At 39.5% G+C, this 24,077-nt stretch overlaps 1 protein-coding gene across 1 annotated transcript; it reads left to right on the top strand.

The window, feature by feature from the left end:
• Positions 1 to 2,923: 2,923 nt before the first annotated feature.
• cckb (cholecystokinin b) lies at positions 2,924 to 12,864 on the top strand. Its single transcript, XM_060901187.1, has 3 exons — positions 2,924 to 3,023; positions 3,867 to 4,063; positions 12,473 to 12,864. The coding sequence occupies exons 2-3, from the start codon at positions 3,868 to 3,870 to the stop codon at positions 12,598 to 12,600; spliced, it is 324 nt and encodes a 107-aa protein (XP_060757170.1). The 5' UTR covers positions 2,924 to 3,023; position 3,867; the 3' UTR covers positions 12,601 to 12,864.
• Positions 12,865 to 24,077: the final 11,213 nt, after the last annotated feature.

The raw sequence follows: 24,077 nt of genomic DNA, 5'->3' as shown, positions 1-24,077 counted from the left end.
ACACGGGGGGACCTAGTGAATGACGTGCAGAGAGCTGGGACCAAAGTAACAAAGGCTACCATCAGTAACACACTACGCCGCCAGGGACTCAAATCCTGCAGTGCCAGATGTGTCCCCCTGCTTAAGCCAGTACATGTCCAGGCCCATCTGAAGTTTGCTAGAGAGCATTTGGATGAGCCAGAAGAGGATTGGGAGAATGTCATATGGTCAGATGAAACCAAAATACAACCCCGATTCCAAAAAAGTTGGGACAAAGTACAAATTGTAAATAAAAACAGAATGCGATAATTTACATATCTCAAAAACTGATATTGTATTCACAATAGAACATAGACAACATATCAAATGTCGAAAGTGAGACATTTTGAAATTTCATGCCAAATACTGGCTCATTTGAAATTTCATGACAGCAACACATCTCAAAAAAGTTAGGACAAGGGCAATAAGAGGCTGGAAAAGTTAAAAGTACAAAAAAGGAACAGCTGGAGGACCAAATTGCAACTCATTAGGTCAATTGGCAATAGGTCATTAACATGACTGGGTATAAAAAGAGCATCTTGGAGTGGCAGCGGCTCTCAGAAGTAAAGATGGGAAGAGGATCACCAATCCCCCTAATTCTGCGCCGACAAATAGTGGAACAATATCAGAAAGGAGTTCGACAGTGTAAAATTGCAAAGAGTTTGAACATATCATCATCTACAGTGCATAATATCATCAAAAGATTCAGAGAATCTGGAAGAATCTCTGTGCGTAAGGGTCAAGGCCGGAAAACCATACTGGGTGCCCGTGATCTTCGGGCCCTTAGACGGCACTGCATCACATACAGGCATGCTTCTGTATTGGAAATCACAAAATGGGCTCAGGAATATTTCCAGAGAACATTATCTGTGAACACAATTCACCGTGCCATCCGCCGTTGCCAGCTAAAGCTCTATAGTTCAAAGAAGAAGCCGTATCTAAACATGATCCAGAAGTGCAGACGTCTTCTCTGGGCCAAGGCTCATTTAAAATGGACTGTGGCAAAGTGGAAAACTCTTCTGTGGTCAGACGAATCAAAATTTGAAGTTCTTTATGGAAATCAGGGACGCCGTGTCATTCGGACTAAAGAGGAGAAGGACGACCCGAGTTGTTATCAGCGCTCAGTTCAGAAGCCTGCATCTCTGATGGTATGGGGTTGCATTAGTGCGTGTGGCATGGGCAGCTTACACATCTGGAAAGACACCATCAATGCTGAAAGGTATATCCAGGTTCTAGAGCAACATGCTCCCATCCAGACGACGTCTCTTTCAGGGAAGACCTTGCATTTTCCAACGTGACAATGCCAAACCACATACTGCATCAATTACAGCATCATGGCTGCGTAGAAGAAGGGTCCGGGTACTGAACTGGCCAGCCTGCAGTCCAGATCTTTCACCCATAGAAAACATTTGGCGCATCATAAAACGGAAGATATGACAAAAAAGACCTAAGACAGTTGAGCAACTAGAATCTTACATTAGACAAGAATGGGTTAACATTCCTATCCCTAAACTTGAGCAACTTGTCTCCTCAGTCCCCAGACGTTTACAGACTGTTGTAAAGAGAAAAGGGGATGTCTCACAGTGGTAAACATGGCCTTGTCCCAACTTTTTTGAGATGTGTTATTGTCATGAAATTTAAAATCACCTAATTTTTCTCTTTAAATTATACATTTTCTCAGTTTAAACATTTGATATGTCATCTATGTTCTATTCTGAATAAAATATGGAATTTTGAAACTTCCACATCATTGCATTCCGTTTTTATTTACAATTTGTGCTTTGTCCCAACTTTTTTGGAATCGGGCTTGTAGAACTTTTTGGTAAAAACTCAACTTGTCGTGTTTGGAGGAGAAAGAATGCTGAGTTGCATCCAAAGAACACCATACCTACTGTGAAGCATGGGGGTGGAAACATCATGCTTTGGGGCTGTTTTTCTGCAAAGGGACCAGGACGACTGATCCGTGTAAAGGAAAGAATGAATGGGGCCATGTATTGTGAGATTTTGAGTGAAAACCTCCTTCCATCAGCAAGGGCATTGAAGATGAAACGTGGCTGGGTCTTTCCGCATGACGATGATCTCAAACACACCGCCCGGGCAACGAAGGAGTGGCTTCGTAAGAAGCATTTCAAGGTCCTGGAGTGGCCGAGCCAGTCTCCAGATCTCAACCCCATAGAAAATCTTTGGAGGGAGTTGAAAGTCCGTGTTGCCCAGCGACAGCCCCAAAACATCACTGCTCTAGAGGAGATCTGCATGGAGGAATGGGCCAAAATACCAGCAACAGTGTGTGAAAACCTTGGGAAGACTTACAGAAAACGTTTGACCTCTGTCATTGCCAACAAAGGGTATATAACAAAGTATTGAGATGAACTTTTGTTATTGACCAAATACTTATTTTCCACCATAATTTGCAAATAAATTCTTTAAAAATCAGACAATGTGATTTTCTGGATATTTTTTTCTCATTTTGTCTCTCATAGTTGAGGTATACCTATGATGAAAATTACAGGCCTCTCTCATCTTTTTAAGTGGGAGAACTTGCACAATTGGTGACTGACTAAATACTTTTTTGCCCCACTGTAGGAATCTTAGAATCAAGAACAAGTTCCTTGTAAAGCGGCCAGTGAGTGTAAGTGGTTTATAGGCATGTATACTGTAGATTTACTCAATGAATAAAACATATGCTCTGACCTTCTTCCTCAGCTCTTGTGCACTCGTAAAACATATAAGTGATGAAGTTTATTTTTGGAGGAGTTGAAGTTTGGCATTTTCATGGCGCAGTTTTTTTTTTATTCACTCACTTATTGACGTGCTGACATACAGAGGGAGAGCAGCAACACAGATTGTGTGTGTGTGTGTGTGTGAGTGAGTGAGAGAGAGAGAGAGAGAGAGAGAGAGAGAATACGTCACAGCTGGGTAGGATTTATAAATGCCTCTTGAATTTCTTCATGAGAACAACTGCTTTCACTCCCAGACGAGCAGCACGCGCTCCTCAACAAGGCAAGGTAAAACTCAACTTGCACTGGTTTATGTTTGTCCTTTGTCTTGTTTTTTGTCTTTTATGTCACACCATAGGTCTTAAACGTGATTTCAACCTTTCTCTACACTTATTTATGGACAAACTGACAAACATCTCATGGATCTTGAATCTAAAACCCTTTATCTGTCTGCATGCTTCTCTATCCATCTGTCTATTTGTCTGTCTGTCTGTCTGTCTGTCTGTCTATCTTTTATATACTGTATTACACAAATATGATCTGGTTAGTGGGAAATATTTACGCTCTATCGTGTGCTAATTTGCTCAAAAGTCTTGATTTTGACTGAAATTTATGCCAAAGCTGCCCTTTAAAACTCTAAAACAAAACAGCAGACATCAATATTACAAAGATGAATCAACAATAAATAGCAGAATGTTTTTACTGAATAGGTTTTCATGATTAAATGTTTTCATTTTGCAATTTCTTGCTCACTTTGCAAATGTTCCACATTTTAGTGATGGTTTTAAAAAAAAATACATTTTTATGATAATTTAAATGCTTTTAAATGTTTTGAAAACAATTTATTTTACTTCCAACTTTTGATTTAGTTTTATTTGACTTAATTATTTGTACTTTTATTCCTATTTCACCTCCTTTTTATTTGATTTGATTATTTTGGGGGAGATTTTATTTTCATATTTTTACACTAATAATGCAGTAAATTGTTCTCTTGCCTTTCGATCTGTCTAATTCATTCCTGCGCACTACAGTACTCCAATCAGAGATAGCATGCAGTCAGGACTTACAATGGTTCTTTCTCTGTCTCTCAAATTCCACCTGTTTCAAACACACCCATGCACATAAACACAGGATGAACTGTGGCGTGTGTGTGTGCGTGCTTCTGGCCGCCCTCTCGGTCACCTTTGCGGCTCGAACCCGCTCCTCTCCGGTGCAGGAAGAGAACGATGCTCTGCCCTCGCAGATGGATTCCAGTGTGAGCGCAGGCCACGGTGCCAACCCACGTGCCAACCTCAATGAGCTGCTGGCAAGACTTATCTCCAGGAAAGGTGAGAAACACACACACACACAGACTGTGTCCTCATCACTAGGGGTAAACTAACAAGTATGGACTACTACCTGCACTAAAAACTGTTGAGAGAGAGAGAGAGAGAGAGAGAGAGAGCGCTTTTATTTTTCAACCCAACTATGTTGTCAGAAAACAATTAATTAATTTTGTGAAGATGAATTTTGCTGATTTTATACTGATTCTCAATTTCACAGATTTTCCCCTTTTTTACTGACTGAATGTGAGATATTTTCAATTCTTGTGGCTTCTTTTTATTATTTCTTGATATGTTCAAATTATTTTTCATCAATGTTTTCCTTTTTATTCTACTTATCCTTTTATGAATTTCAGTTATCTACAGAAATAATAGGATTTGACTCGAATCCAAAGGATGACAGAGAGAGAGAGAATAAATGCCCCAAAAAGCTTTGCTTCAATCAAGAAAAAAGATTTTTCAAAGACTGCTTTTAAAAAAGGAGAATGATTCCAGCGCTTCTCTTCCTTATCGTTCCTTTGTGTATGAAGTGCTTCAGTTAATTTATTTTTATTTCTTTTCAACATCGTATCCCAGGGCAACACCGCAATTTAGCTTGAAGCAAGACAGTAAAAATGTCCAACTCCCAATGTTCAACTCTCTGAATAATGAGGCTGCTTTCGTGCTTCAACAGCTGAGATACTAAAAATCGGCGACACTATCCATCATGAAAATTCCATCAGTACGTAAAGTATGTGGGCTGTAAATGTAGCCAGCAGTTTAAAGCTAAAGATTAATTAATTAGTTAATTAATTATTAACAATAAATTACTGGGTGGCACGGTGGTATAGTGGTTAGCGCTGTCGCCTCACAGCAAGAAGGTCCGGGTTCGAGCCCCGTGGCCGGCGAGGGCCTTTCTGTGCGGAGTTTGCATGTTCTCCCCATGTCCGCGTGGGTTTCCTCCGGGTGCTCCGGTTTCCCCCACAGTCCAAAGACATGCAGGTTAGGTTAACTGGTGACTCTAAATTGAGCGTAGGTGTGAATGTGAGTGTGAATGGTTGTCTGTGTCTATGTGTCAGCCCTGTGATGACCTGGCGACTTGTCCAGGGTGTACCCCGCCTTTCACCCGTAGTCAGCTGGGATAGGCTCCAGCTTGCCTGCGACCCTGTAGAACAGGATAAAGCGGCTAGAGATAATGAGATGAATGAATAAATTACTGTTAATTAGCATGACACAAATGCAGGCACCAAAAAAAAAACAACTGACAATAAAATGATCCAAATGTGGATTTTTGAAATGACTTGAATTTCCAACAATACTCTGTCAATCTCTGGATCTGTCTCAGTGATCCAGATTAATAACTATTTAATCATTCACCTCATCACTTTTTTGAAATCATTATCCTTGTTTTTGTCAGTAGAAGGCTTTCATTACCTCGACTAATAGTTTGCTGAACTTCAGAGTTACAACATTTCAGTGTCACATGTGAAGCCTTCTGGCTGTTTCGGGAAAACATGGGAACATAAACAGGCCTAAACAGGAACCTCAAACAGTTGGGTGCGCGCCTCAGAGCAGGACGTGAGCTTATGGCTTCAGTGCCATCTAATTGTGAATCCTCCCAGGGCGAAATTCCCTTTGTTCCTTCTCTTTTGAGCGTGCCTGCATAATCGTGGCTGAGCACGAACTCCAAGCTGCTTCTGAAAAATTACCATCGCAACGGTCAACAACAGTAAACATGAAGTTGCATCACATGCACCGCCATGGCCCGGGGCTCCTGAGTGACGTGCTGGGTGCAGTGGTGATGAGAATTCGCACTCTAAAGATCACAGCAGAGAGCAATTCTGTGCATGTGGGTGCAACGAACTTCTTCACTGTGAAGCGTGGGATGAAATCCAACAGCAAGGCACCATTTAAAAGAAACCAGTTAGCATTAATCTCCTAATAAGCCCAACACACACACACACACACACACACACACACACACACACACACACACGTGTCTGTGCAAATTACTGTGCTAGTGTGGGAAGTGTGAATTTCGCACACATCTATAATTTGCACTGAAGCGTGTGACTAGAAATGTGTGTTGCAGAGGTAAGAAGTCTCCCATCTGCCATACTTGTATCACACCTAAAAGCATTTTCATCAGCTTTCGCCAACACACACACACACACACACACACACACACACACACACACACCCCATGCCATGACCGTGTACAAAGTTTTCATCCATTCCTACTTAAATGGACAATCTGCATGATAATCCTGGACTTTTGCTGGAATCACAAAAATTATTCATCATTCTTTGGGAACTAATGAATTTTATCATTTCGCATTTTATAATTTTTATGGAAACAAAAACACACTTTTGTTTGATGGTGTACAAAAAAATGTATATTACGAGACAAACAACTTCCCAAACAATTTTATGAGTTTTGTTCAAGAATTTAAAAATAAACAAATATAACAAAAACTAAGAGAAGGAGTACCAGAAATGTTGCTGATTGAAATGCCTTTAATTGAGGCATTTTTATGAAAGAAAGAAAGAAAGAAAGAAAGAAAGAAGCAGTCTAATGTACTCTTCCAAAGAAAGAAAGAGAAAAGCAGTCTAATGTACTCTTTCAAAGAAAGAAAGAAAGAAAGAAAGAGAAAAGCAGTCTAATGTACTCTTCCAAAGAAAGAAAGAAAGAAAGAAAGAAAGAAAGAAAGAAAGAGCAGTCAAGTATACTCTTCCAAAGAAAGAAAGAAAGAGAGTCTAATGTCCTCTTAGAAAGAAAGAAAGAAAGAAAGAAAGAAAGAAAGAAAGAAAGAAAGAAAGAAAGAAAGAAAAGCAGTTGCGTGTACTATTCAAAAGAAAGAAAGAAAGAAAGAAAGAAGCAGTCTAATGTACTCTTCCAAAGAAAGAAAGAGAAAAGCAGTCTAATGTACTCTTCCAAAGAAAGAAAGAAAGAAACGCAGTCGAATGTCCTCTTTGAAAGAAAGAAAGAAAGAAAGAAAGAAAGAAAGAGCAGTTTAGTGTACTCTTCAAAAGAAAGAAAGAAAGAAAGAAAGAAAGAAAGAGCAGTCAAGTATACTCTTCCAAAGAAAGAAAGAAAGAGAGTCTAATTTCCTCAAAGAAAGAAAGAAAAGCAGTCGAGCGTACTCTTCCAAAGAAAGAAAGTCTAATGTCCTCTTCGAAAGAAAGAAAGAAAGAAAGAAAGAAAGAAAGAAAGAAGCAGTCGAGTGTACTCTTTCAAAGAAAGAAAGAAAGAAAGAAAGAAAGAAAGAAGCAGTCTAATGTCCTCTTAGAAAGAAAGAAAGAAAGAAAGAAAGAAAGAAAGAAAGAAAGAAAGAAAGAAAGAAAGAAGCAGTCTAATGTACTCTTCCAAAGAAAGAAAGAGAAAAGCAGTCTAATGTACTCTTCCAAAGAAAGAAAGAAAGAAACGCAGTCGAATGTCCTCTTTGAAAGAAAGAAAGAAAGAAGCAGTCGAGTGTACTCTTTCAAAGAAAGAAAGAAAGAAAGAAAGAAAGAAAGAAGCAGTCTAATGTCCTCTTAGAAAGAAAGAAAGAAAGAAAGAAAGAAAGAAAGAAAGAAAGAAAGAAAGAAAGAAAGAAAAGCAGTTGAGTGTACTATTCAAAAGAAAGAAAGAAAGAAAGAAAGAAAGAAGCAGTCTAATGTACTCTTCCAAAGAAAGAAAGAGAAAAGCAGTCTAATGTACTCTTCCAAAGAAAGAAAGAAACGCAGTCGAATGTCCTCTTTGAAAGAAAGAAAGAAAGAAGCAGTCGAGTGTACTCTTTCAAAGAAAGAAAGAAAGAAAGAAGCAGTCTAATGTCCTCTTAGAAAGAAAGAAAGAAAGAAAGAAAGAAAGAAAGAAAGAAAGAAAGAAAGAAAGAAAAGCAGTTGAGTGTACTATTCAAAAGAAAGAAAGAAAGAAAGAAAGAAAGAAAGAAAGAAAGAAGCAGTCTAATGTACTCTTCCAAAGAAAGAAAGAGAAAAGCAGTCTAATGTACTCTTCCAAAGAAAGAAAGAAAGAAACGCAGTCGAATGTCCTCTTTGAAAGAAAGAAAGAAAGAAAGAAAGAAAGAAAGAAAGAAAGAGCAGTTTAGTGTACTCTTCAAAAGAAAGAAAGAAAGAAAGAAAGAAAGAAAGAAAGAGCAGTCAAGTATACTCTTCCAAAGAAAGAAAGAAAGAGAGTCTAATTTCCTCAAAGAAAGAAAGAAAAGCAGTCGAGCGTACTCTTCCAAAGAAAGAAAGTCTAATGTCCTCTTCGAAAGAAAGAAAGAAAGAAAGAAAGAAGCAGTCTAATGTCCTCTTAGAAAGAAAGAAAGAAAGAAAGAAAGAAAGAAAGAAAGAAAGAAAGAAAGAAAAGCAGTTGAGTGTACTCTTCAAAAGAAAGAAAGAAAGAAAGAAAAGCAGTCGAGTGTACTCTTCCAAAGAAAGAAAGAAAGAAAGTCTGTCCTCTTCGAAAGAAAGAAAGAAAAGCAGTTGAGTGTACTCTTCGAAAGAAAGAAAGAAAGAAAGAAAGGCAGTCAAGTGTCCTCTTCCAAAGAAAGAAAGAAAGTCTGTCCTCTTCGAAAGAAAGAAAGAAAGAAAGAAAGAAAGAAAGAAAGAAAGAAAGAAAGAAAGAAAGAAAGAAAGAAAAGCAGTCAAGTGTCCTCTTCCAAAGAAAGTAAGTCTGTCCTCTTCGAAAGAAAGAAAGAAAAGCAGTTGGGTGTACTCTTCAAAAGAAAGAAAGAAACAGTCTAATGTACTCTTCGAAAGAAAGAAAGAAAGAAAGAGAAAAGCAGTCTAATGTACTCTTCCAAAGAAAGAAAGAAAGAAAGAAACGCAGTCGAATGTCCTCTTTGAAAGAAAGAAAGAAAAAGCAGTTTAGTGTACTCTTTGAAAGAAAGAAAGAAAGAAAGAAAGAAAGAAAGAAAGAAAGAAAGAAAGAAAGAAAGAAAGAAAAAAGCAGTCTAATGTCCTCTAAGAAAGAAAGAAAGAAAGAAAGAAAGAAAGAAAGAAAGAAAGAAAGAAAGAAAGAAAGAAAAGCAGTCGAGTGTACTCTTCCAAAGAAAGTCTGTCCTCTTCGAACGAAAGAAAGAAAGAAAAGCAGTTGAGTGTACTCTTCGAAAGAAAGAAAGAAAGAAAGAAAGAAAGAAAGAAAGAAAGAAAGAAAGAAAGAAAGAAAGAAAGAAAGAAAGAAACGCAGTCAAGTGTCCTCTTCCAAAGAAAGAAAGAAAGTCTGTCCTCTTCAAAAGAAAGAAAGAAATGGAATATCAATTCAGTTGATTGATGTATCTCTACGTGCAACAGTTTTAAGAAATAAATGAATGAAAAAAGGCAGACAGGAAAACAACCGCTCGACATTTAATGCTCCATCATCAATAAACACGATCCTGAACCATCTCTCTCCAGTTCACTCGAGCTCAGCTTGGAACTTATCATCACTCCTCCAACACAATCACTGGCTCATTTTTAGAAATTTGGTATTAGGTGTAAAACAGCACTGAAACATTGAAGCGTGTTTTCTCTGTCATTAGATGAAGCAACATTTCACACTTCCATGTTTATTAGAAGATGCTCTGGCCGATGCTTTCATCCAAACCTGCAAGTGAGAATCAATTAAACAGCTGAGAGTTAAAAAGCCTCGCAGGTGCTGTCAGACAAGAAAGCAGAGAAAACTAATGAGAATGTTTCTATCTGCCATGCTCGCAGCACTCTTTCTGCTGTTCAGGTGAAGTAGACTTTAATTAAAGCATGCATTTGCTCATTTTAACTCAAACAGGTCAAAAACTTGTGCCTACGTCTAAGAAAACCAGGAAAAGAAAAATTGTTTGGTTGAAACGGAGATGTGATTCTGTATGGAACATGGTGGAATGATGTACTAATTGTCTTCCTTTAACAGAAGATGCTAACTTCTTGCTACATTTGTCATTCAAATAGTCAAAACTGTGATAACACTTGGTATAAGCTAGCTAATAACTGAAGGTAGTTATGGAGCTAGCATGAAGTCTTGTGCGTGCACGTGTGTGTGTGTGTGTGTGTGTGTGTGTGTGTGTGTGTGTGTGTGTGTGTGTATTTTCACAATGGAAAGGCACAGTGACACTGGAAATGTGACAAACGTGTCTGGAATCACAACATTTCTCTCAGATACGGTGTTCTATCACAAAGAAAAGACTCTGTTCAGCTAAAATTAGTGTATTAGCATTAACATTCACTGTAATCCGACCAGGGTTGTGGCATTTTGAGTCATGCTAGCATTGTGTTCAACTTAGCAGATAATTGATAGGGCAAGACTGGGACATAAATAAGAATCGTCTCATAAACACAAGGAACATGACGCCATTTAAATGTAGACAGTTGAGTGAACACTCTTTTAGAATCATTGATATGATTTATTTATGTGATTTTGTACTCGCAGGAATTCTGATATGGAGCTGAATTTGCAAATCATATCCAAAGGAAATTTATTTACATCTATTTTTAAGACTTTAATGAAGGTAATTTGAAAAATATACAGATATGTATTGAATTAAATGGAGAGCGGATGTAGGCTATGTGAGATAAAAATAAGAAACCTATAATATATATATATATATATATATATATATATATATATATATATATATATATATATATATATATATATATCCATATGAAAGCATGTTTTTCATCAAAATGGGGAAAGTACAAATCCGAGGTACCCTGCAAACATCTCGAACGATGCAGCCGAGCGTCTGACCAAGCTAGAGATGCGAAAGAAGCTCTTGGATGCAGGTGAAATGAAACAGAGAGAGAACATCTGGAGCGGTTCTGCATCTGTCATGTTGATTCTGACAAAGAAGAAAGCCGACGCTTCTTGCTTCTGTGTCTCTCTCCTTCTGTCAGAGTCTCATTTACTGACAGAGAGAAACTTGACAAAGCGAGACGCTCTGGACTGCAGGAAAAGTCTCATTAACGGAGTTGAGTGCAAAAGTTTTCACGATAATCCACAACAATGAAAATGTACCTCAACTTTTTCATTTCTACATATGAAAAATTGAACTCAAAGAATTTATGCATGAGACATAAAGAACAAATCAAAAAATATATATATTTTTGGGGAAAAAAAACAACACGAAGAAAAATTGACCAGATGTGATTTGAAGGAGGAACTTTGACATCTGGAAGATTTAGGAATGGCCTTTTTTTTTTTTTTCAAAGGAACACATTGAATTTTTTAATATTCAGGAAATGTTTTCTTCTGTTCAATTTTGTTAATAACTGATTTGATTGCATAGTATTTTGGCAAAGAGAACCAATTAGATTGTGTCATGGGCAAGTACAAACAAGAGTGGGTGGAATTGGGATTGTATTTAAAAAAAAACTGCTCTGTTTGTCAGTGGCATCTAAAAAGTTGCTTGCAAATTATTTGAGAAAGGGAGGAAAAGCAAACTTAATATCACTTGAATTTTTTCTCATATTAATATGTGATTATACTGAGTGGCACAATGGTAACAATGCTGCCTCACAGCAAGAAGGTTCTGGGTTCGAGCCCAGTGGCCAGCAGGGGCCTTTCTGTGTGGAGTTGTGTCTGCATGGGTTTCTTCCAGGAGCTCCGGTTTCCTCCACAGTCCAAAGACATTCAGTTAGGCTAATTGGTTACTCTAAATTGCCCATAGGTGTGAATGGTTGTTTCCCAAGCCCAGAAATGGGAGGGTTGTGGCAGGAATGGCATCAGGTGTAAAACTATGCTCCAATTAATATGACATGTGGATCAATAGGGTCCACATGGACCCCAACCTGGCAACGGTGCTGGACAAGGGGGGAGAAGAATATCTGATTATTTGAATATCTGACTATTTGATTTGACAAAATAGAATGTTAGTAACCCAAAAATGGGTTCAAAATCTCATTTGAGTAACTGAATACTATGTTCAAAATGGACACGAATAGTGCAAGTCACACTTCGAGGAGGTTGTTGGTTTTTTTTTTTTTTAACTTTCATGCGTGAGTGAGTGGTCAGTTATACTGTAAAGCTCATGAGGACAAACTAAAAACATGATTGTTCATGTGAACTAAGTGTGCATTTACAGCATTCATTCATTCATTCATTCATTCATTCATCCTTAGTAACTGCCTGGGCAGTGGGGGTTTAAATTCGGCTGCTAGTTTGTTTCGACTGTGTTTTACAAAATAGAACCAACTCAACTCGAAAGTACATCTCACTGACAGGTGTAAAAAAAAATAAAATTTGCATGAGCAGGATGAAGAAAACAGTCCTGCACACGGTTCTATTTCAAAGGAAGAAAGAAAAAAATTCTGGTTTCAGGGATGCACATGATGAGTTTAAATCCAAATTATTATCTGGAAACAGATAGCAGCGTTGCGTTCCACCTCTACACTCGACGCTTAACTTACCATCCACCACAAATCTAAATCTGAGATGTGACTTAAAACGTCATTTCATTCACACTCTGGTCTCTCTCTCAGGTTCTGTTCGTCGGAACTCGATGGCGAACAGCAAGTCGAGCGCTAACCACCGGATAAAAGATCGGGACTACCTGGGCTGGATGGACTTCGGTCGCCGGAGTGCCGAGGAATACGATTACTCCTCATGAGGGGCCACGCCTTACTTCTCACTTTCCCAAATAAAGAATATATTTATTACTATTCTCCTTCTTCTTATAATGATGCTGATGATGTATTTGATGTACATGTTTGTAAATTGACAATGCAATATACACTTAAGCCAAATTTTTTCAGAAACGTCTACTTTTTGTGTCGTTAGCTTTTGTGGTCTTGTGAGTGACTGAGGAAAAGGAAGCTGGTCTGGGTGACACAGTGCTGTTGATGTGTTTCAAATAAACCAGATCAGAATTCGACTCAACCGTGCAGGCTCTGTCTTTCAAAATCATTCCTCATGGTACTACGTGACCCACAAGTCCGAGTGCTAATCATAACGGAAGCAGGTAACCATAAGAAGGCCTGTGCGATAGGATTAAGGGAAAAGTGTTAAGAGGTGATAAGTGTTTCACGGTTAAAAATAGATGATGAAAGTGGAAATGAAGGTCACCGCATGAGACGCAGCTCTCTCCACAAGACGGACGATAGAGAGGATGGTACTGCTTTGTAGATCGCTACGATGAAAAGGATTTTGCATTTTGTTTGCATTTGTCTCCAGAAAAGGTTATATTATTATATTCTTACCCAATTATTGTTCTCATTTGATTGTCTGACCACCGAGATGAATGCCAGATATTCCACAAACGCCTGCTCGGGTCAAAGCAGGCCGTGTTCACGGTGTTTATAAGGAGATTCCAGTCTTTTAAGAAACCATCATGTTGATGTTCCTCAAAACGTCTCGTATTGGAAGATTGTTTGGCAGTCAATGCAAAGTCTAATTCCAGACATCAAATCTGTTTCAAAAGTGTCATCGGTGCATTTACACCTTAAGCATGGATAATCTGCATCCAGATATAATCTTGATACCCGATACGCAATAAACAACAAGGTACAGATAGGTCTAAGTCTCAGTTGCAGATGCTCTGCCTCCAAGATACAGAGCATGTGTATCGATGTGTATCGATTTCACACTTTTCAGGCCACAAGCTTCAGAATCTTGAAGGTTGCAATCAATCTGACTGTTTTTCTGCAATTCAGTCTTCCAGTGGGAAAACATGGAACAATTTTTGCACATGGCGACACAATGAGGATTTTTTTGGAGAAAGATAAAATCACTGAATTGGAAAACAAAATCACAGAATCCGGTCTTCTTAAAGGTTTCAAAAGTTTTGTATGAGGCAGTTAGTGGTGAATAAACAGGAAAATCTCATATTTGTGCTCCGTATATAGCCGACAACAGAAATGTCAACAATCGTTAGTCCTCATCACCCATAACAGAGCATGAGGCCTCCACCAAAGCCCTCCAACATGCTCAATCTGGAGTTCTTCTTTCCAAGTGGCCCCAGGTCCATCCTTTCTCCCTCATTTCCTCCACTGGGGGTCCCTTAGGGGGTTCTTGCTAGTCCCAAGCCTGGATAAAGGAAAAGGGTTGAGTGTCGGGCTGACTCCCTGACTTCATAAAACCTATATTGTCAAGGAAACCAACACCAGAGAAAAAATGGTCAACAATAACAACCTTTTAATCAAACAACACATCATATCATATTTAATTGTGAAAACTGTCGTTACATTTATCACTGAGGCATGTCCACAAAAAAAAGATCCTGTTCTCATTTATGGTATAGTGCAGCACACAGGTTAGCTCAACAATTCAGTTCAGTTCAGTCCAAAACAGCTTGACAGAAACCAGGATTGAAAATTTCAAGTTAAAATTTATCAGCAATTTTTTTAATCAGACAAAAGAAAGAGAGAGAGAGAGAGAGATCCCATCCTAAGGACTGAGGACTTCCATGTCAGAAAACTTGAAGTTACAGCTTTCTCTCTGACTGTTAAAAAAGCGCTGGCACTGGAGACTCCTTCCGAATTCGATATCAACATCTCCTCACAGGAAACTTCACCAGATCAAAATTTACTGATGTGTGCAGTGTCTGACATACTGTCCAGGATGTTGTTCCAGTGAATGATAACGAATTAGAACAAGCTCATTAATGCATATTAATCTGTGACTTCAATGACAATCTACAATTCTAGTGTCTCAGCTATGGTTACAAAAGGTTAATCACCATCTTCTGACCAATCAGGCTTGAAAACACAACAACAGCATAATATTGTTGAAATCGTACAAATGGTATTGACAATCTCATCTCATCTCATTACTTGTAGCCACTTTATCCTGTTTTACAGGGTCGCAGGCAAGCTGGAGCCTATCCCAGCTGACTACAGGCGAAAGGCAGGGTACACCCTGGACAAGTCGCCAGGTCATCACAGGGCTGACACATAGACACAGACAACCATTCACACTCACATTCACACCTACGCTCAATTTAGAGTCACCAGTTAACCTAACCTGCATGTCTTTGGACTGTGGGGGAAACCGGAGCACCCGGAGGAAACCCACGCGGACACGGGGAGAACATGCAAACTCCACACAGAAAGGCCCTCGCCGGCCACAGGGCTCGAACCCAGAACCTTCTTGCTCTGAGGCGACAGCGCTAATCACTACACCACCGTGCCGCCCGGTATTGACAATTATTTTGGTAATTCTGCAATCTTTGTATTTCGCTTCAAATCTTTCATTATACTCAGTGGAAGAACACTTTGTCCATCTGACCTCAAGAGTGTATTTCATATATATATATATATATATATATATATATGGCACCAGGTTATATATAGGGTTACAAAAAATCAACCTTTTTCTGAAGTTGCTTCATCTCACACTGAAAAAATGGGAAAAACCATATATATACAGTACTGTGCAAAAGTCTTAGGCACATGTAAAGAAATGCTGTCGACCAAAAATGGCTTAAAAATAATGAAATTAAATGTTTCAACATTTAAAAAAATACTATAAACTGTAAGCAATAAGCCATAATAAATGAAATAAAGTCAATATTTGGTGTGCGATGACCCTTTGCTTTAAAAAAAAACAAACAGTAGTCTCAGATACAATAAGTGCAGTATTATAAGGAAATGAGCTGTAGGTTTTACTGAGCATCTTGCAGAACCAGGGCGGCACGGTGGTGTAGTGGTTAGCGCTGTCGCCTCACAGCAAGAAGGTCCGGGTTCGAGCCCCGTGGCCGGCGAGGGCCTTTCTGTGCGGAGTTTGCATGTTGTCCGTGTGGGTTTCCTCTGGGTGTTCCGGTTTCCCCCACAGTCCAAAGACATGCAGGTTAGGTTAACTGGTGACTCTAAATTGACTGTGAGTGTGAATGGTTGTCTGTGTCTATGTGTCAGCCCTGTGATGACCTGGCAACTTGTCCAGGGTGTACCCTGCCTTTCGCCTGTAGTCAGCTGGGATAGGCTCCAGCTTGCCTGCGACCCTGTAGAACAGGATAAAGCAGCTAGAGATAATGAGATGAGATGAGATCTTGCAGAACCAGCCACAGTTCTTCTGGACACTTTGACTGTCCCACTTGCTTCTTAATTTTGCACAAACCCAGTAGCCTTTATTATGTTTTCTTTTTTTAATCTGAAACGTGCTCTCTTATAGAATATGCTGCTCAGATACAAATATTTTTTTCCTGCAATATTTCATTTTGTGCCGGAAAACGAACTTTTGGAACACTAAAATGTTTTTGTACTGACTTGATAATGTAGAAGTCATAAAATAGAAATCTATAAGAAAGTTTGTTTGAAAAAAAATCAATAGGATGCCTCAGACTTTTGCACAGGACTGTAGTCCTGAATCACATGTCCCGCATTCACAGGTCTGTTCCATAGCTGACCCTCTGACCCCTCCACCATCGCCACACACACTGTTCTCTTCAAACAATCTTCAAGATATTTCCAACAGCTGAACTGCATTACATATAACCTCTGTCAACCTTTCATAAAAGGAAGATCATAAAAGCTGTAATGCAATATGAACAAATGTTAATCTCATCACTGTCCCCGTTAACGAATCAGCACATGTATTATACAAAACCATGACAGCGTATTGCACCAAATGACCTTCTTATGAGATTGGGGTTTGCTTGAAGTAGGAATGGCATCGCAATTAGCTGTCATTGTGCAATCACTCACAGACAGTGAATCGTTTCGAGGAATGTGGTTCTCAATTAGATAAGCTCACTGCTTATTATCAAAGTCATGCATTTTATTTGTGTGATTTAAAAAAAAAAATTTATTCTCTCTACCATGACTGTAAAGATCTCGTCATAAGGAACTGGTTCATACCTGTTAATTTGAAACAAAAACATTACCATAATGTTGATGAAAATGTGACTTTATATTCACAATGTCGGGAATAACAAGCTGTCATTCTTGCACTCAGGTAAAATTTTGAAACCACATTGAACATCTGGAATTTTTTTTTAATATTTCAACAAAAAAGTAAATATTCAATATCTTGAATATTTACTACTCACGGTTTTGCACTATTCCTCAGCCACTATTCACTATTCCACAATTTCTATTTAAACGTACATGACGTTTGTGATATAGGCGTTCATATTTTCTGCTTTGTCCAAAAAGGTCAGAATTTTTTCATGTCTAATCTCTGCTCTTGAAGCGTACCGTATATTCAGATGGATCTGATCTAAAATTGTTCAGAAGTAAGGTTTTGCACAAACTTGTGAAGTCCATCCCAGTTTGTCATTAAAGTAGAAAAGGGGGCCATACCATCCATTATCCGTAACCACTTATCCTGCGCAGGGTCATGGGCAAGCTGGATCCTATCCCAGCTGACAGTGGGTGAGAGGCGGGGTACACCCTGGACAAGTCGCCAGATCATCGCAGGGCTGACACATAGAGACAAACAACCATTCACACTCACACCTACAGTCAATTTAGAGCCACCAATTATCCTAACCTGTATGTCTTTGGACTGTGAGGGAAACCAGAGCAAACCCACACAGACACAGGAAGAACATGCAAACTCCACACAGAAAGGCCCCCGTTGGCCACTGGGCTCAAACCCAGAACCTTCTCTATGTGAGGTGACAGTGAGAACCACTATACCACCGTGCCACCCGGGGACGTACCGATGACTAAGAAACTCTGAACTGTGTCAAAATGTCAAAGATTTGACTTTTCACTCAAGTTAATAAGTCAATAATATAATTTGAAATGAAAATTGTTGTATTCGCTGTGAAACGAATGCAAGTGCGTGAGCGTGCTCAGACTTTTGGACCCCACTCCATGTAGAAAGTAAAAGGGATGATTTCAAGAACATGGTTTTGTCACTCGAATCCCACTTCATAGATTCATATGCCGTCTGATGGAAACATTACAGTGGGTGGAATTAGTGCCTTACAGCTCCAGGATTCAATCCTGAGCTTGGATTACTGTCTATGTGGAATTTCATAGATTTTTCCTGCGTTTGCATGGGTTTCCTCCAGGTTATCCAATTTCCCTCCACCCAAAAACAAAATGCCAGTAGGTGGATCGGAAACACTCAGTGTGCAATAAAATAATTATTATTTTATTTATCTCTTAATTCCTAACATGTACAAACTCAAAGGCAGTCATGAACACCGGTATTCTCTGGAGTGCAAACACACTTCCCGGCCACTGACCTCTTCTGCTCCTCGGACATGCCTGATCCATCCTGATGCCTATGTCTGGCTGGAGTCTCATCACATCGCTCCTGTGGAGGACAGCCCCATATGGACAGTTGAAAGTCACACTTGGAAGACGCTCTGGACACTTACAGTCATGCTTTTATGGCTGAGGACTACAGTTGACTTGCTAACTTTAGGAATGCAGTTGTCATGAACAGTTTTGCACTCAAGTTTCCATCAATGAAGAGTTTATAACATCAATGAAACAGACTTCATGTTAAAACTGTTAAAAATGTTATAATCATGTTGTCTGTTCTCACCCAAATGAGGATGGGTTCCCTTTTGAGTCTGGTTCCTCTCGAGGTTTCTTCCTCATGTCATCTGAGGGAGTTTTCCCTTGCCACTGTCACAACAGGCTTGATCATTGGGAATAGATGAGGGATAAAATTAGCTCATGTTTAAAGTCATTAAAATTCTGTAAAGCTGCTTTGCGACAATTAGGAACACCTATCCACCTGCTGTTTGATGCAGTTCTCTAATCAGCCAATCCCTTGACAGCAGCACAATGCATAAAATCATGCAGATACAAATCAATCAGTTACTGTTCACAATGTTCAAACATCAGAATGGGAAAAATTGTGATCTCAAAGTATGACTTTCTTTCACTGTGGCTTGGGTGTTGGTTTGAGCCAGATGGACTGCTGGTTCGAGTGTTTCAGAAACTACTGATCTCCTGGGGTTTTCACACACAACAGTCTCTAGAGTTTACACAGAATGATGTGAAAAACAAAAAAACATTGAGTGAGTGAGTGAGTGAGTGAGTGAGTGAGTGAGTGAGTGAGTGAGCGACAGTTCCATGGATGGAAACAAACGCCTTGTTGATAAGAGAGGTCAGAGGAAAATGGCCAGAGTGGTTCAAGCTTTTTTTTGCCAGGAAGGATATAGTATCTCATATAATCACTCTTTACAACTGTCATGAGCAGAAAAGCATCTCAGCATGCAACAGGAGAAGACCACATTGGGTTCCACTCCTGCAGCCAAGTACAGGAATCTTAGAATCAACAACAAGTTCCTATTAAAGTGGCCGGTGAGCGTCTCAGCACAAAACATCATCAAGACAATAAATCATAACCAGTAAAAATAGAAAGAGTTCAATAAAGTTCAGGGAAAATTACAATGCTTGGTACTGTCCATGATGTAAGAGCAAGGCTTTGTGGCGTGAGCATGTACATTGGATTTAATTATCAACACAAACGGAATGTGTTACTTTGTCAAATAATACCTCAACAGTCAAGACAGACACATGACTAGGCTGTCATGAGAATCACAATAGCAAGACGTAGAACAGAAGGTCCTGAAACAGGAGCTGATAAAGTGTTAGCTTTGATATAATCGAGCAGATTGGCCCAATAGACAAACAGAAAATGAAGAATTTGACTCTGCTATGTTTTGACATGAAGGAGTACATTGAATTCAGTCATAAATAAAGGACGTGAGTGCTGGGTTAATTTTATGGCAGGATGGAATTGGATGGATGGATGGATGGATGGATGGATAAGTTGACTGTTCTTTGAGAGAAACTACAGTTGTGTTTTGTCACAACCACAAACAAGCTGCATCAAATTACAACTTAAAAACACGACCAAGGACTTGAGAAAAGTAGTGGGAAGGTAGTAAGCAATGGTATTCTAGTGTTGGTCAAATTGAGTGTCAGGTCTCAGCAGAATGGAGCTGAAAAAGTGTTGATTCTCGAGTCTTGAGCACAGACACATTGATGGACTGGAGTTCCTGTAAATCGACGAAGTCAGGAGCCTCGGACATTGGTGAGTTGGGAAGGCAAATCAAGTGTTTGGAATTTGCATTTTTATTGGTTGGAGCACCGATCAAGAGAGTCAGAATGCTAGTGATAAGAAAATCTTGTGCTCTAATTCCTAGTTAAGGCGCATCAAGCACTGGAGGGTCAGGAGCAAGACCAACCCTGGAGAGGGAAGCGCAGTCTGAGGGAATAGCTCCTGTCATGATGTCGACACTAGAGTCCTTGCTGCTGGGAAGTGGAAAACATGGCAGCCGGAGATAGACGAGTTGGCAGTGCAAGCAGCATTCTTCACCTTTAAAAGGTCTTAATAATTTCAGAAGTATTTGGTGTCGAGATTAAAATTCAGCGTCGAGTCCGTCATCTGCTTCCCTGCAAATATAAGGATAATGTATTAGAATGAGTATCATTGAGACTGTATCAACCTGTGATTTGCCTTGTAGTCGGAATGACTAGCTGCTCAAAGAGAAAATTAATCAACACCTTCTGACCAGTCAGAATCAAACAGTATCTCATCTCATTATCTGTAGCCGCTTTATCCTGTTCTACAGGGTCGCAGGCAAGCTGGAGCCTATCCCAGCTGACTATGGGCGAAAGGCGGGGTACACCCTGGACAAGTCGCCAGGTCATCACAGGGCTGACACATAGACACAGACAACCATTCACACTCACACCTACGGTCAATTTAGAGTCACCAGTTAACCTAACCTGCATGTCTTTGGACTGTGGGGGAAACCGGAGCACCCGGAGGAAACCCACGTGGACACGGGGAGAACATGCAAACTCCGCACAGAAAGGCCCTCGCCGGCCATGGGGCTTGAACCTGGACCTTCTTGCTGTGAGGCGACAGCGCTAACCACTACACCACCATGCCATCAGACTTCTACGAACTGTTTCTGTGCTCTCTCGACTATCTAACCTCTGTGCTTCGCTGGACAAATTAATATCGTCGTGGAGGAAAATAGCTCATGAGTACATGCCACTACACACGTAGTCCTGTCTGAAAACATGATGACCCCGACATGCAATTACTTCTGGTATTTCATATCCGACTCAATGACGCAAATGTCTTGCAAACGTCTGAGATTCTGCACAGATGAATGAAGAAGCAATAAAGAATTTGGCTTCTGAAGTTCTGCCGTGTTTGGACATGAATCATGTCCTGCAGTGGATTCAAAGAACAAGAATTTTCCAAAGTCCTGGTTTATATTTTTATGATGAATGTTTTTGCCAAGATGAGGATTTAGTTTGTGACATCGCTTTAAATCGCAGATGATTTCCACATCGAAGTTCGTTGTTTCGCCATTTTGTACTTGACAGTTTTCATGTAATCATTCGATCCTGGACCGATTTCAACTGTTTTTGTGTCAAGTAAATATATGGACCCAAAGAGATGGAAAAATAGGGTCCAGGTTAAAAAATTCCAGGAATCACGTTGGACCATCCAACAATTCAATGATATGAACTACGAATTGAAACTGAACAAACATCACGACACTAAATAAACCAGATACATCTAACATTTCTATTAAATACAAACAAATCCATTCTTTACAAACACACTGAGCAGAAAAGAATCTGAGGATCTTAGAATACACAAGTCAAACTTTGGGATCCAAGAGGAGATCACATCAAGGTACAGGACAATACAGTATACACACTCAATCATTATCATGGGGTAAAAAGTGATAGGTGACTCAAATCACCACTCTTTCCAAACACGACACGCAGAAAAGCATCTCAAAACCAAAATACGTTGCACCATGAGGTGGCTGGGCTCCAAAAGCAGAAGGTTCCACTTCCTCTCAACCAAGAACAGGAATCTGAGTCGACACTCAGCACAAGCTCGGTGAAACTGGACAGTGAAAGATTCAAAAAAGACAAGGTGATGTTTGGGGGTTTGGGTTCTTTGGTTGTTGTTGTTTTTTTCAGTCTTGAACTGACCAGTTTTGGTGAGTCTGTGCCGATACACTTACTCCCCCTTGTGGACAATCCTCAACATGTGACTCAGTGTGCTTCTGAGCGTCATCATCCAGATATCAAACATCCTTGAGATCTGCATATGCTTCAGTTTAACTTACAGCATTCCTTGAATTAAATCTTTGCCTCTAGAGCTTCGTTTTCCAAACATAAGTCAGCTTTAAGGAAATAAATGACATGAAATGCGTCAGAGGGTTTTTCCATTGAGGGCAGCACGCTAGTGTATTGGTTCGCACTGTCGCCTCACAGCAAAAAGATTCTGGGTTTGAGCCCCACAGTCAACGGAGACCTTTCTGTGTGGAGTTTGTATGTTCTCCCCGTCTCTGCGTGGGTTTCCTCCGGGTGCTCTGGTTTCTCCCCACAGTACAAAGATATGCAAGTTAGGCGAATTGGTGGCTCTAAATTGACTGTAGGTGTGAATGTGAGTGTGAATGTTGTTTGTCTCTACGTGTCAGCCCTGCGATGATCTGGCAACTTGTCCAGGATGTACCCCGCCTCTCACCCATTGTCAGCTGGGATAGGCTCCAGCTTGCCTGCACCCCTGCACAGAATAAACGGCGACAGATAATGGATGGATGGATGGATGGATGGATGGATTGGATGGGTTTTTCCATTGCATTGTTATTGTGACGTCATGGAGAAGTTTCGCAGTTTGTGTGCAATGTAAAGAAGAAAGACCTTTGAGTGTTCCTCAGAGACAGCTGAGTTTTATGGAAAGTAATGAGCACAATATTTATTCATTCAACATTTTTTATTATTATTCCATATCCAGTGTACAAATGAGTCAGAAATCGTAAACCTTCTGGACCTTCAGTTATGGTAGTCATGGTCTTGCAACAGTCTAAGAGTGTAAATGCTCATAATGAACATAGCAGCATGTGTCTGTTTTCTCGATTGGTGTAGGATCTCTGAATGATGATTGACTGATTAATTCAGCTACAGAAGTAGAAATCATGACATGTAATTATCCAAGTTATTATATGTATCTCTGCTTCATACTGTCCTTCATATTATTCTTATTATAATCAAATCCCAAAAGAAAAATGTCTTCGATTTTCTTCACAACTTGGAACAGATTTTTTTTCACAAATTTCAAGCTAAAAATATTCTTGTTCTATTGGCAGACAATTTTTCTAGAAATCAAATGATCTGCCAGTAGAATAAGAAAACATGAAGCTTGAAATGAGCTCAAGCATCTCAAACATTCTGAATAATCTTCTCTTTGATTTATAGAATCCAGACATATCAGAAATCATAAATACATTTGCCCATATTTTCACTTGTATTATTCTGTTAACAACTGTTTAAGAGAGTGTTAAGCAGCTTCATCAAACTGAACAGTTTTTTCACTTACCTTCGAGTTACAGTCATTGGCTTGTTTGACTGGTCATCAAAATTGAATGGGTTCAATTGAATTGAATTCAAACCTCTGTAAAGAATGTCAACCTGGACCTAATGTGTCCTGTTAAAGGTAAATTCAGGACTAAAAACATGTATGCGTCGAAAACATCAACAGGGTATTATTGTACATATTGAAAGAATGTTCAGGAAATATCTCTGTAGTGAGTGGAATTTTATCTGTCAATTTTTTTTTAGAACTGAATTTGTCACTGGTGACAAAACATCTGTGAGCCCATGCTCTCAATGAAAGAACTGGTTCACATGATCCCAAAAATACATCTGGGGAAACTGAATAGGCCTTCCTCTGCAGTCAAATCATGCCCGCTGTTGGCCAGTATGAGAAATGCAGAATGGAAAAGCACACTTGATCAATGGACATCATCCACAATGACCGCAGCCCGCTCCAGTTCGAAACAGTTCAGACTGAAATGATCCATCCATCACTGCTTATCAATTCAGACCCTGACACCAAAAACATTTCCAAATTTATTTCAGAATCAGTGGCTTTCCATTCATTGGTTCATTTTCTATTAACTCGCTGATGCTGATGGGTCTTCTGTGTGACTTACTGGAACAGCCAGTCAATCGAATCATTCAATTTAAATGGACACGTATCCCAATAGGCCCAGTATGTAATCCATCCGTGCTTATCATACTGTATATATTGTGAAAAGCTCTTAAAATATTGCTATATTGCTCACCTCTGATGTACACTATATCGCCAAAGGTTTGTACACCTGACCATCACAACCATATGTGGTCACTTCTCAAAATT

The sequence above is a fragment of the Neoarius graeffei genome, chromosome 20, assembly GCF_027579695.1.
Source record: "Neoarius graeffei isolate fNeoGra1 chromosome 20, fNeoGra1.pri, whole genome shotgun sequence".
NCBI lineage: Eukaryota > Metazoa > Chordata > Actinopteri > Siluriformes > Ariidae > Neoarius > Neoarius graeffei.
The sequence above is the reverse complement of the archived record's forward strand: the minus strand, read 5'-3'. Positions and strand labels throughout refer to the sequence as shown.

Coding starts and splice junctions, on each gene's coding strand:
- cckb (XM_060901187.1), top strand. CDS start 3,868: ATGAACTGTGGCGTGTGTGTGTGCGTGCTTCTGGCCGCCCTCTCGGTC. Junction 4,064..12,472: donor AAGACTTATCTCCAGGAAAG/GTGAGAAACACA, acceptor TCTCTCTCTCAG/GTTCTGTTCGTCGGAACTCG.